The sequence below is a fragment of the Larus michahellis genome, chromosome 2 (assembly GCF_964199755.1).
Source record: "Larus michahellis chromosome 2, bLarMic1.1, whole genome shotgun sequence".
NCBI lineage: Eukaryota > Metazoa > Chordata > Aves > Charadriiformes > Laridae > Larus > Larus michahellis.
In genome coordinates, this window is record NC_133897.1 from 121,996,710 (window position 1) to 122,011,210 (window position 14,501).

At 39.4% G+C, this 14,501-nt stretch overlaps 1 protein-coding gene across 5 annotated transcripts in view; it reads right to left on the bottom strand.

The window, feature by feature from the left end:
* Window positions 1–13,494, bottom strand: part of TRAPPC8 (trafficking protein particle complex subunit 8) — a 56,876-nt gene extending 43,382 nt beyond the window's left edge. For 2 of the 5 annotated variants that reach the window (XM_074576909.1, XM_074576913.1), the window contains exons 1-4: window positions 13,151–13,448; window positions 6,439–6,633; window positions 3,663–3,746; window positions 663–752 (exon numbers count right to left, since the gene is read on the bottom strand). In XM_074576909.1, coding sequence (XP_074433010.1) covers window positions 663–752; window positions 3,663–3,746; window positions 6,439–6,633; window positions 13,151–13,307 — 526 coding nt within the window. In that variant the 5' untranslated portion in view covers window positions 13,308–13,448. Of the gene's footprint in view, window positions 1–662; window positions 753–3,662; window positions 3,747–6,438; window positions 6,634–13,150 lie in introns of all 5 variants that reach the window. The other 3 variants (XM_074576911.1, XM_074576910.1, XM_074576912.1) reach the window with 2 other exon arrangements.
* Window positions 13,495–14,501: the final 1,007 nt, after the last annotated feature.

A 14,501-nucleotide genomic window follows, 5' to 3' on the forward strand; every position in this document is an offset into this window, starting at 1 on the left:
TGTTCCACCATACTGAAATGATAAAGTACACTAAAGAGTCAGGAAGAGAGCAAGTGTTATGAAACCTACAGCATTATAATTACCGTAAAGCTAAACATCAGCTACATCATGAAACTGTGCATATTTTTATTCTCCCTGTAGACAAGCAAATCAGCCCTAAGTTTTAGTTTAAAAAAAAAAAAAGTGAAAGCATTTAGGCACCTTTCCAGACTTCTTTTTGTCCAAAATAGCTCAAAGTTCACCATTTTTCCAAAACACCCGCCCCCTGCTCCATCTGATAGAAAAAGTTATAAAAAGCAGCAGGTGCATCACAAACACACAAGCCTCTGTTGTACATAAAGGACAGTCAATAGATACCTAAAGAGCTACACCTGAAAGCATTTTAGGATAAGGAAGTGTAGTTTACAGGTATTAAAGCTCACTTTGACACAAAAAAAGTGTGGTTTTGAAAAAACCAAAACCACACAAAGAAAACCCTGACCTCCTTACAAAACTAGTCTAGTCTAGTATACTAGTATGTATAGTCAGACATGTTGAAAACATTTATTTCAAATCATAATAGCAAAAACAGTCATTGCAAAATTCCAAAGTCTCCTACATTACGTTTCTGCAGCCAGCTGTAACAGACTCCACTAGAGTGGTGTGTAACACTCAAAGGATACATGCAACATAGTGGTTTAAGAATTCATGATCTGATGCAGGCATGGACTGAAGAAAGCACTCTCTGTAAGACTCAAACCAAGGAGTAGTAGCTGGAATACACAATAAGATAGGACAAATTAGAATATTCAGCAAAACTCTGTTTACTCATTTATGAAAAGGAAACATGAAAGACTACACCTAAAAGCAAAGCTTGCAAACTCTGACGGGGTTTGCATGGCAGAGGAAAGTTTAAGGAGAAAGCATCTAAAATACACACAAGTGAGAGAAACAGTAACATTTTGAATCAAATCCTGTGAAACAGAGTAGTAGTTTAAGCACCAACTTCCTCAAGATTGTAAGCTTACAGGTATTCAGTCCTTGTTAGAGTAATCACTCCTTACCCCTTTAAATACACACACACACACACTTAGGAAAGAAAAAACAAATCAAAATTCTCTTAACTGTCATTGAATTTGCCTCAGCTAGGGATGTGAGAATTGACCAAGAAGCAAAATTAATTTTTGAGCATGTAGAGGAACTAAGGATCACCAAAACCCCATCCCGCCAGTTTGCCCAAAGTTTTTTGCCAATGTTGTGTCTCGGATTGACAATAGTTCCTTCCTCTGCCCCAATAAAATAAACAGTCCATCTGTCAGCTGGCAAAGCTGAGATCCAAAAAGCTATAAGCTCAGATCCAAGTTGTGCCGTTAATGCCTTATAATGTTAACCTTCCACGTTCAAATGCCCATTTACAATAGGGATTTCCTTTTTCTAAGGGTAACAAACCAAGGGAAACCAAATACGTCTGGGACATCCAAAGAACATGTGAACTTAAAAGTCTTGTCTGTTTCTTTCCACTCCACCTATCAGTCTAGCAATGAAGTATTATTTCTTCTTTGAAGCCTGTTTTACACCAGCTCAATTCTGCAACTCCTTCCCTTGAGTGGAAAAAAGATCCCAGAGCAAAAAGTCAGTCCATTTCCAATAACCTGATTTCACATTGAAGTTAGCTGGAATCCAGTGTAAACTCACCTGCAAACTAGAAAACAATACTAGTAGAGAAAAAATGCATTAATAAGAAATCCTGAAGGTATTTTCCTTATATGGCCTCAAGAAAATACATTCCTTGATTTAACTCACATAAGATTTTCTAATGCTTTGTAAAATTCCCCTGCACCCACCTGCCCCCACCCCCAAAAATCCACCACCTTGATTTCTTAGCTGACTTTAGGAAACTGAGTTTCATTTTTATGTTGGAATTATCTTTTAGTGCATTACATTAACATATTTTGTTTAATCCTACCTTGTCAGGCCATCTCACACCAGCTTCATCCACTCAGATGTCAGATATAGTCATACTTCATAACTGAACTCAGTCTAGCAGTCAGCACATCTCACAAAAAAAAAAATCAATAGGAGGCAAACTTCTAGCTTTTGTTTATACCCTTTCTAGCAAATGCTCTCTGAGCACTCGTCAAGGGTATAAAACCCTCTTGGCTTTACTAATTCCCATGTGTAAATATACCAACTATTTAAATCAAGGAACACATAGCTTGTTATTAAAAACAATATGCATATTTTTCACAAGTACAACAAAGCTTTATAGTAACTCAGGTTCAAACCAGAGACAAATCTCAACTGCATTTTAGTTTCAAGGTCTGATTTCAGTTTTTCAATTTCTGTTCTACAGCTGAATCACAGCAAAAAAAAAAGTTTTTTAAAAATCTAAGACAGCTACAAACAGGGAAGAACTACTTTGTTTTGCAGGGTGGATTTCGGTTTTCTTTCCCTTCCCCTTTCTCATTCAGTCTATTAAGAACCTTGGAAGTGGCTACAAAGGCAACTGGATTCCCTCTACGCAACCATGACATAAGTTAACAGTATCCATTCAAGTTAACAGTATCCATTCAAGGGCATTTACAGGACTGTAATCATTTATAGTAGATACTTAAAATAATAAACACACACCATATTCAAAACAAAAACAATACCTGAAAAGCTTTCACAGATGTAATATTTCATAACACATTATAGCAGTGCGTAGCAACAATGTGTCATTTAAGTACACAGGTATGTATGTTTTGCATTTTTCCAGTAATGTTTCCAGTATACTATACAAGTCAGAGTGAAGTTTAAGCAAACTTGTTGATGTGTTCAGAAATTGTTAAGAAAAAAAAAATGGTAATACTACTCATACATTACAGCTTAAGAATAAGAAGTCTACTACTTCATGACGTTTTGTACTTTTTAGCTACTTGACTGACCAAGATGAATTTCATGGATACTAGTACTCTAGCACATTCAGAAAGGAAGGCATTTAGCAGCATCTGAACAGATGCTATTGAAAGGATAGTTATTACTAACCAAAGGCTACTACAAATTACTAACCAAATATCTAAAACTGAAAAAAATCAAAAGCTGGCTCTTCTAGACCACAAAACAGAGTTTCACTGTAAGTTGAGAGGTCAATAACTAATGCATTTTGGTAGCAAAAAGTCTTATAAACTAGGCAAAAATGTATTACAAAGCTTTTTTTTTTTTTTATGAGATTCACACTCCAGAAAGAACATCAGTATAGCAGAGGCATATGTGCTCTTAGTACAGTCAGCATTTTAGTTCCAATTGGTAAAGCACTGCTACCCCCTGAGAAGCAAGTTCTATAGAGAAGCAGAAAGTATGTACATTTGAAATACAGAACAGTGACAGTATACAGTTCCTTAGGCCCAAACAGGACAGTGGTTTTACAGCATCAGGTCCTTTCCCACTACCACTCTGCATTTATTGACTCCATGGAAAGACCAAATGATTTGGATTAACAGGAATAGAAATGTGACTAAAAGAAAAATTAAACAACCATCACCAACAATTTTTCATTCAGGGAGAAAAAAATGAAGGAACACACATCTACGCCAAGAAAGGTGCTAAACAAGTTGTAGCAGATGGTAAGGAAAGGTGGATGGGGCACACGGAAAAGGAATAAAGGGCAATTTGGTAAATTGGCACCAATCACAAAAAAATACCTGAATAAAACGTGGATGTGTTCAGTTCCATCAGTGTCTCTTTCCAATTACTGTACCAAGGAACACTAGCTTTAACTGAGCGATCTGATAGAAAAAACATGGTATTATTATACTAAAAAGGGTGAGGTCCAAACACACTATTGGCTTTTACGCTCTGGTAGCACAAAGTAGAAAATCTATACCATGCAGGCCCATCAGGGGCTGAAGACATTTGATTCCAGCTAACCTTAATCATGAACATTTCAGGCTCCTCAACAATTGACTGTTTAGTTTAATAGAATTCAATATTAATTTCTGGTTCAGACCAAATTCTGGGCTTGAACAAAAATGGAAATCTATAAAATAGTAGAGAATTCAGTTATATTTAGATATTATTTCCATTTTTCTAGTTGGAAGATACTATAAGACACTAATTTCTGAGATTTCTCAGCCTGTAGTACTACAGTTAAAGTAACTGAAGATGTCAGCTGCTGAAAATGGTTGCCCCAATATTCTCCCTCATCTCCATCATATTGCTGTATTGCTGCATGCCAGCATCAGCACCACACAGCCCTGAGCAAACATAGCCAAGGAAGTGATCCAGCTGAAAACTTATTTGGGAGAAGAAAAAAAAAAATAAATTTAAAGTGTTTAGTGGGATCACTTTTCCTCGCTTTCCACAGGCACGAGTACATGGGAGAAGCAGGCACAGCTGAACGTAACACCCTTTCAGCAATCAACCAGGTCTCTCAGCACAAGAAGATTATGGAACTATGAGACTATTAAATAACAAGCATAACAAAGTGTAACAAACAAGGATTACAAACAATTAAACCAATTCATCACAGCAGTTACAAAACTTTTCTAAAAAGAGAGCAGGATCATGATCCCAGTGGATCCCAGTGCTAGAAACATTCATAAATGAACTTCATAATGTCTTCCTTCAAAATACACTGCACTTGCTCATCAGTAAAGATTAAGGAAATATGTTTTAATATTGGCATCCTAGAAAACTAATTCACCAAAAGTAAAAGAGCAAATTAAAGAACAGATTAGAGTATTTCACATTTCCATGCCAAAATATTATGGTTTTTTGCCAGTAATGACTGCTTCTGTGGGTTTTCAATAAAATACTCTAACAAAGTAGGAAAAAAAAAAAAGTTTCTTCATAAATACTCATAGTTTTCTAAGTAGAAAAGGAACTCTACCTGACAAGCTAGGGACTTCCTCATGTCCTCCTACAGTGTAATGGGATCCAAGTTTCATCATCAAGAACACTGTCAGTAGTTTGTGCTAAAGCCCTAAAAAGGGGTACCACAAAACTACAAAGTTGTTACGTGATTTGGCCTTCTGTATTATCTTAAACAGATGATGCATCTCTTGTTCTCTCAAATAAGCATATAGCCAGTCTGAATGGAAATAAGAACCTAATCGCTGAGAGACAGAAGACAGTCAAGTATGATAATTTGTACATCTGAGGCTCCAGCAGCAAATAAAGAAGACAAAGTGAGAGTTATTTGCTTCAACACCTACAAAGCATGGCTTGATGTAGTCACTATTTTTCTTCCAACACCTCACTCCTAAGTCAAGGTAGTTAGAAGTGTTATGGAAACATCTCTTCATTGCAACCATTCTGCTTTCTTAGCGTCTTCCAATCCCTAGAATTGAAGCAGACTTTCCCTCTAAAAAGATGCCACAAAAACATGGCAATTTACCAATTTCACAGATAAACGGGGGCACAGAAACTGAAAAACGGTGCAAGTTTCCAATATCTCTCAAAAATCAGAATTTCCAAAAATTGATACTTTTACTATCAATATTTCACATCAAGTTGAGGATGCGGCTTGCAAATTAGGTATCAAAGATGTAGAATTACGCAATTTATCATTGCCGACGTTAAAAAAAAAATCAACATACCATGACAACATCAGATACTAATCCTCATGAGTGTTCATCAGTCTTTTGCTACAGCAGAGCCAAATTGCTCGCTGCATGTTGAGCTTTACGTACAATAAATTACTTATGTTTAAATAGGGCAATGCACACATGCTTTGAATTAAGTATGTACTCAAAGGCTTTAATGGATTAGGGTCTTAATTGGGAAGAGTTTAATCTTCTCAGCTCTCAAGATCAGGTCTCATTTAGCATTATTCACAATGCCCTATCCCTTGGAGATCTGAAAAATAACATTTTTAGAATATTCTAGCCATTTTGACAGTGAAATATGAAGCATCGAGTTTCATGGCAAAAAAAAAAAAAACCAAGACAAGGAATCACACACCTTTCCTCAAAACCCTTTTATCCTTAAACTTTTTATGACAACTTTATGAATTCTATGCATTAAGCAATAAGTAAAGAGAGAAACAAAAGAAGCCAGGAGGACTAACTTCAATGTAAAGTTGTACATTAGGGCCAATATTATAAATAAGTTCTGATATTTATTCAGACAAGTGTAACAAGTTAGTATGTCAGTTTTGTAACAAGAAAACCTCTCTGATGAGCTATTAACGCAGTCAAATCACAAGTATTTTCTACATTAAAATAATATGATGATTTATCACAAGTTCAGAAGAACTACAACATTAGGAAACATTAACTTAATAATTAAGTTCAGCCACTCTTTTAGCATCGTATTAAACCAAAATTATTTGATAAATCTGAATCAGTAGAAACAATGACTCAAAACTGATCTACTCTCAGAGTAACCTTAATATATGCCACAAACTTGAAGTTAAGGTTAGAAACATTACAGTAAATTCCAGTTTAAATTACAGAAAAACACAATATCATTACATACCACTAATGTTGAGATCATAGTCTCCAGCTGTGATCACATTAGCTACTAGTCCTTCAGCAGGCTGACTGGCAGACACAACGTCATTCAACAGTTTTCGAATGGCACCAGGTTGAGGTGGGTGAGTAATAATGTTGTTGACAGCAATCTTCAAATTTTTAATTATGTGAAGCTGATTATTAGGATCTCTCATGTGAACTAAAAAAGAAAAAAAATAGGCTTTATTGAGGAGTACAACAGAGAGTTAAAACAGTTACCATAAATTAGTATTTCTTCAAAGGATTCTTCTTTTTCTCTACAGATTTTTCTTCACTAAACCTCTCCATTACTAATTTTAGATCACAGACCATAATACTTGAGTATCAAAAATGGAGTGGAGGAAATGGAAGAACAATAGATTACTTCATGTTCAACATTCAGCTCATCTAGGCAGATGATTGATGAAAAGCTAGCATGGGATCTTAGCTTATAAGAATACCCACTCACAGTAAAAAAGTACCCAAAATGCATGCCCTAAACTGCTACACCCCCTTCCTTGTGGAACATACTCAACTTGCACAGAAAAACTATAGTAACCATGTAGGGATGTCACATAACATCTTATATTCCAAGGGGTCCCTAGTTGCCAAGAAAACCCCAGTACAAAATAACAGCATTCAAAAAAACTTGACAGGGACGGCATAGTATTAGTTCATCCAAAATTAACATATCCTTTCGTTTTTAGTACTACAATGTTGTTATCTTTGTTTTGTTGTTGGTTGGTTTGGGTTTTTTAAATAAATGGTTTTAGAATTCCCCTGTTCTACAAAAGGCATCACAGGATTTATGTTATTGAAGTTACACTTCTTGAGTGACAAACTTTTGGTAAAAATTAATCAACTAAAAACAAAGTCAATGTTAGTAACACCAGCATTCCTGATTCATTTTTAACTGTTTGTTTAAAAAACAGAGAAAGTCTTATGGGTATAAGTACTGATTTCAGAATTAAGCATGAGAGTTTTGCCTGACAAATAGTGGATTATTGCATGCAGCTTCAAAAAAAAAAAGTCCCCAACAGTGCAGTTAAAGTGTCCATGGACCTAGTGCCTATGACAGAACTACAAACAGCTGGCAAGCATCTAAGTTGTTGGCATGGAGAGGCTGCTTATTTAGAAAGAGTGAAGTAGAGTGTTACCAATTATAAAATAATATTCAAAAAAAGACACAGATTCATTATTAAAATAAGCCTTTTAAAGGGTGATACCAGCCTTATGTTATTAGCACACAGTAACTTATGCTGTTTTGGCTTTTTGTTACTTATCCAAAAAAATATTTTCCTCTCATTAACACCAACTTCTCCAAGCAAGCCATCAGACAGAAAACACCACTAAAGAAAGAGTCCCAAGCCCATGCAAAGGGGTCCATACTAAGCCTAAAGGACAAGACAGCAGCAAAGTCCAGCAAGATGATTAATGAGCAACAGTATTTAACTGAAAGTTAAAGTTGAAAATACATGTAACTGTGACAGCTATACATAGGGTGCCTTTATTTTCTATATGCTTAAAAAAATAACATCACAGGCAAATTTTACTTTTTTATTTAATGATAGATACGTGATTCCTTTTATCCCCTAAGTCCCTGATTTTGTTTTGCTTTGGTGGTTTTTTTTTTGCTTTCCAAAAAAGCACGTCGCCTGAAAAGCAAAAAAAATGATTAATCACAAGAGAACTACAGGTGTTTTACACTTATGCGTACTGGATCACCTTCCTACTTACAGTCTAGCTCTGTGATCTTTTCACTAAAATTTGATTGGGCTGTAATCACTTTTGTATCTTACAAACAAAGCTACACTTTACCATAATCACTAATTTGAGCTCCACATGACTCGGAAATGCAGAGCTCGCTTTGTAGAATCTTTGTGAAACTTGTTCCCTCCAGCTATCTGCTTTTAAAAAAACCAAACTATTCATGACATTTAACTAGACATTACAATTCTGTATCTGCTTTGATTTTTCATGTCATTTTCCCTATTTCAAACCACAAGCACCACCAAGTAAGCCAGACTATATGTGCAGGCAGGACCCACTGAGTACGCCTAAGACACCTGGCACTACCACAGTGCCCCACAGTACACCCCTCAACTCCTTCGCATTTTATTTTCACAAACCACTGTATAGCATATAAAGGGTAGCAAAACAGAAGATTCTTTGTGTTGTTCTCATTTTGCAACTAACCGCAAAATTCACACCGTGAAGGTCTGAAACCGAGACTTCAGCCCCCTCCAGCCTGGAGAGCACTCCACACCTTTTCAGAAGGAACAACTACACAGCCCGATCCAGACCACACTAGATGCGCTCACAGTCCATCTTAGCTCTTAAAACAGATTTCCACTGCAGTTGGACTGGCGTAGTTCTACCCTCCTTGGTCACACATCCACTCCCAGCGTTTAGCCTGAATTGAAACTCATGAGAAAACAGTGTGAAGCAGTTTAGAGAACTGATCCTGTCCAAAACAATCTAAGAAAACAGGAGTTTTTTTCAGCTATAAATTTCAGATTGAACTGGTTCATTATAAGGCTGTAACAACACAGAGGAGTGCAATTGTGCTGGCTAGACTTAATTGATCCAGTTTGGCATTTCTATCAGAACACTGAAGGGCAGAATTCCCACCCCCCCCCCATTCTTATCATATAGGTAAATCATCAACCCTGCTGACACATGATTACTGAAAAGATCAAAAGTAAAGGAAGTGGGAGGGACAAACAACTAAGAAGTCAGTTTGCCTTCACCAGTGCAGCTATAACACTAAAACTCATCCTTGGTGACTCTCCTAAAATATAATAGCTATAATAATGAAGAGCAAATGTATTTCCATACAGGACACATGACATTTTTGGCATATATGCAATGTTAAGGACTGACATGAAGAACATACTTGGAACCCCACAAAGCTCTTGCCTTAATCCCTAATAAAAATTTTACAGTGATACACATTTCCTTCAAGTATTCGTAACATCATTTCAGAAAGTATTTTGCCAAAAGTGGGAGTAGTAACGTATATCAGAACAAGATCTTTCGCATTAGAAGTTGAATCTTCAGATTTTGACTAAAATACTCATGAACAAGGAATTTCTAACATCAAACTAAGCTCATCAAATAAATGCATTGTTCCTACTATACCTCCTTACTTTCAGCACATATTTAAGGCTTAGAATCAAATACAGTTATCAGGAACTCCCCCTTTTTAAGATATATAACACTTTGGTTTAAGAACAATCAAGTCTATCTTAAAGTGACAGTTCCTAATTGAAGTCTACACTGTAATTCTCCCTCCCACCAAGACAGTCTTAGTTCAGATAATATTTTTAAAGATTCTTAAAAACAGGATGCTATTTTAAAGAAAACCTACCTATACAATATATACATTTGTTAAATTAGGCATCCATCTTTACTGACAAAAACAATAGTTAATAAAGACTGCCATTTTGAGAATAAATATGAAGGTATAAAATCCACAATATACATTTGGTTTCCTTTATCAAAGGAAAAATGGAAGTTTGGGAAGAGTTTTGGGTTTGTTTTCCTCTAAAGTAAAGACTTACCAGGACAGTAAAGTTGTTCTCTTGCTATTTTAACCATTCCTCCTTCAATAACAAGAAGTGACTTATGAAAGTCAAGAAGCTAAAAATTACAGCAAGGAGCACTTTGAACCTGTGCTCAGGATTTCCTACCATCACAGTTTGCTATATTACAAGGATATTTTGGCTACACCAATATTATCAAGTCACTGATAGGCAGAAGTTAATGAGCAGGTTAATACTGATTAGTGCAGAGGCACTACATCCACATTATGTATGTTTGTGGGGTTCTACTTGAAATCAGATATGATCTGGCCTCCTTGGACTGAGCAATCACAAGAAGCACGTGGTTTAACACTACTTGAATAATCAAGCAGTGGTCTGGGACTCCACATCTGTTAACATGTGAAGCATACACGCACAGTAGAAAGCTCAACTTAGCTTCTCTGTATCAAAACTCTTTTGTACATAAATCAGGAGATTCCATTTGTAACTGCACTGCTTCTCTAAATGAGCATGTTGATGAACATGCAGTCTTCAGCAGGCTCATAGACTATGTAAATCCAAAGCTTCAGAGAAAAATCTGTATTGTAACGGGACTCTGAAATCACAAACACAAGGAACAGCTTATTTCTAAAGAGATGAAATACTAATCAACCCAATTTTACATTACAAACTCAGTGGAATAGCCACTAGGTAAAGACACAAGTATTACTAAAAAGATAAGAGTATATCATGCTCCCTTAAGAAAAACTGCGCTTAAAAGTGAAGAGATCAAAACAATCACAAGCAGTGAAACACACAGTTGTGGAGGCATGTGCATGTACACACATTCTGCTGTACCATGATCAGATGATTAATCATGCCTCTCTTCCTCTTAATTGGACATGAAAAGCACCATGGAAAAATTTTACTGCTAAGTCTGGTCAAACATATTAAGGTAGAGCAATTTAAGACTTATCCTATGTTTCCAGGTCTCCTGCACAGGATACAATTAATAGTGTCACTATGCAACAGTGTTGTGCAGACTGCAACAACCATGTTTCCCTTTCATAGAGCTCCATAAATTGTGAAGCTAGAGAAATTGCTTACTGTTACACAAACTCCTGAAAAATTTTTTCACACTGAACTACTCTTCTGCCTGAAGAAAATGCCTAGTACTGCTTTCCCCACCCTCACACATGCTGGCTTTCACTGCAAGAAGTTGCATATAGCATGCAGTAACGTTTTTTCCATGAAGCTAGAAGAGGAAGTCACACTTGGAGTGAAGAACTGCAGTCAGGCTTGCAGCTTGTTGAATCAGAATACACAGATAGTAGTGCAGCAACAAAACCCACTGTACCGAGCTCGAGCTCCAGCTTCTTGGTTCTCTAACCCTCGGGTCAGGTTTTTGAACAGTATGGCTCAGGCTGTGAAAGTTAGGCTGCCTACACAGAAAAACAAGGATGCCCCTTCTCAAAGATTCTTCACAATGGCCACAGCTGTAAAATTAGGAAATTAAAACTGTATCATGGGGATTTAGATGCAGTTCATGAGGGCTTTCATTATTACATGACAGAGCTTGCAGAAGATCAATTACAGAAATATCAAAAATTACTACAAAATAATGAAAATTGAACAGTGAAGCTTTCCTTCACAAGCTTTTAGAAGAATGCAGAAATCAAGACAGTATCACTCTCTCAAGTAATATGCTCAAAGTCTTACATTATATCAAGGGTGGGAGTCTAATCTTTAGCCATAACTAACTCCTTCACTAAAAGAAGGTGAAGACTAGTTTGATCTATAAGCATCAACACACCATCAAGGTCTGCACTTAGACAAGCAACACTGAGGAGGATTCAGGTTTGTAAATTAATTAACTGTTGCAGCAGCTGGAACAAAAAGAGTTACAACTAAGCGAAAACAGAATTAAGTATTCTTCAGAATGAACATTTCATTTTGAATAGTCTGCCTGTTTTTATTTGCTAGATGTGTTTTGAAAGCCTTTCACCAAAGAAACTAAAGACATATTTAAGTAACTTCAGAATTCCAAGGACGTGAGCTTCTGCATTTATCTCTGCTGCATTCTCACATAGCTCATGAGTGTGGCTAAACAAAGGGAAAAACATTTATTATCAAGTTATGATAAGTTATTAAGACCTGGCACAGAATTAAGGCAAATTTTAACACATACTAGCTTTTAAGTTCACGCCATTTTTTAAGTAGCGGTGCAAAAATCTAACTCAAGTGACAGTACAAGTTTCATTTTCTTGCACTGTTCCCTCAACACATAACATGAAGAGGCTGAAGTCTGAGTTAAGCATCTGTCAAAAACGACATCTAACAAATGTCACTTCATTGCTATTCTGACGAGCAGTTCCATTCTGACTGCTGTTTTGCAAGCAGTGTCTTAGCTTGCACAGCTTAGCTAAATTTTAAAGAAATTCCAAATAGTCTCTTAAAGCATTGCAGTAAGCTAAATGATTGGGTTCTCTTAAGTGGCCAGTTTCCATTTTTGCTGGTGCTTTACATGGTTATTTCACCTATGCCACATAACCAGCTCAATTGCCACCTTTTCTTTGCACAGGTCCTACTGACAGAAACAGGAAAAAAAAGTATATATGATAAAACTACAGGTAAGGGAACGCAAAGACTTGTGCCTGAAATTACAGTTAATGTTTCTGAAACAGTGACCACACTTTCAACGACTGGGTACTTTGCTAACAGCCTTACCATAAGTGTGAAATCCAAAAAGATCAACAGCAAGAGTCAGGGACAAGTATTGGTCAGATAACAGTAAAGTAATTTTACAAAAAAAACCAAAAAATCAGTTTAGAAGAGCTAGATTTACAGACACCTTTCTCCTCACCCCTGATGTCTCCAGGAGCAGCCTAACTTCCAAGGTTCCACAGAGAAGAACAGATCGAATAAAATTAAACAGAGTTAGCAGCAGCCCGGGGCAACCCCGTCAAACGGGTCCCTCCGCAGAGCCTGTCACAGCTCCGGGTAACACCCGTCCGAGCGGCCACCTCCACGGCCCGGGGAAAGGGGGTCTCGCCTCCCGCCTCCGCTGCGGCAGGCCGGGCGGGACCCCTGCCCTCCCCGGGCGGAAGGGAGGGCCACCGCCTCCCCCGCCCCGCGTAAACAAGCCTTGATCCCGGCTCCGCTCCCGGCACCGACCTTCCGAGGTGAGGCGACAGAATGGTTTCACCAGCTCGGCGAAGCTCAGGTTGTTCTTGCGGGTGAGCCTCTCCGCCTCCTCGCTGCACAGCGCGGCCACCAAGGGCACGAACGAGTCCTGGATGAACTCCTGCACTGACTGCACGCACTGGGCCATCGCCGCCGCCCGGGGGCCCGGGCCGGCCCCGCCACCTTCCTCTGCTCTTCTCCGCTCGGCCCCGCCGACTTCCCCTCCTCTCGCCGTGTGTCCACCCGCCGCTGCCTGCCCGCGGCTCCCGCTCCGGCCGCCCGCCGACGCCGCGGCCACCGAGCGCTCAGCAACCGGCCAGCGCCGCCATGTTGCACCTCAGCCGAGCCCCTCGGGGAGCGCCCGCTCCCAGCGGCCCCCGCGCCCGCTCATGTGATTGGCCCAAAGGGGCGGGGCCGGGCCGGGGCGGAAGCGGACGAGAAGGGGGAAGCGACGGTGGCCGGGCGGGGGTGCGTGTGTGTGATCCGTCCGCCCGCCCGCCACCCCACCCCCTGCCCCGCAGAGGGTCGTTGGTGCGTTCCGAGGGGGTGGGCGTGGGGAGTCATCACCAACGGTCTTCGCCTGGCCTGAAGCGGCCGGCGCCCGGCCCGGGGGTCTCTCTGCCGCCGGGAAGGCGGTTTGCGGCAGGCCGAGGGCTGGCGATGGGCCTGGGCTCCCAGCCGCTGCGATCCCCCTGCCCACGCCGGGGCGGCAACCGCCCCGCCGGGCAGGTCGCCCCGCCGAGGAGGCCGCTCGCCTCACACACGCCTCTACACCCACCCACCCACACCCACACCCACACCCACACATACTCCTCCGCCCCCCCCCCCCCCGCATCGTGGCTGGGCAGCTTTTCGTCCGGCGGAGTCACTGCTTATTGAATGAGGTGCAGGAGGAGGGGGGAGTTGGATCGGCCAGGGTTTTGCAGAGCTATTAACCGCCCGAAAAAAAACCCGTTCTGCAGTTTTTATTAAGAAAAAAAAAAATAGCCAGAATGGTTAAAAAGTAAAGAGTTGTTTGGGGTTTCTCTGACAGACCTGTCACTGCATGAAATGAAAATCTTGCAAAATGACTTAATTTTGGAGATTCACCTATTAACGCACGATGTTATACAAAGCCCTGCTTTTACATGTGTAACCTGAGGAAGTAAATGACGTGGAAGGAGTCCAACAGTGATGATCAGTGACAATTAAGAATGAGTAATTTTTATATGTTCTTCACAAAAGTAGTGCACTGTAGTAGGGTTGGGTTTTAACACACTGTCAGGACAGTCCTTAGGACAAGGCTTGTGAACATCACCAAAAAAGCCCTTGTGTCTTTGGAAATCAAGGCTTAACAAGATCA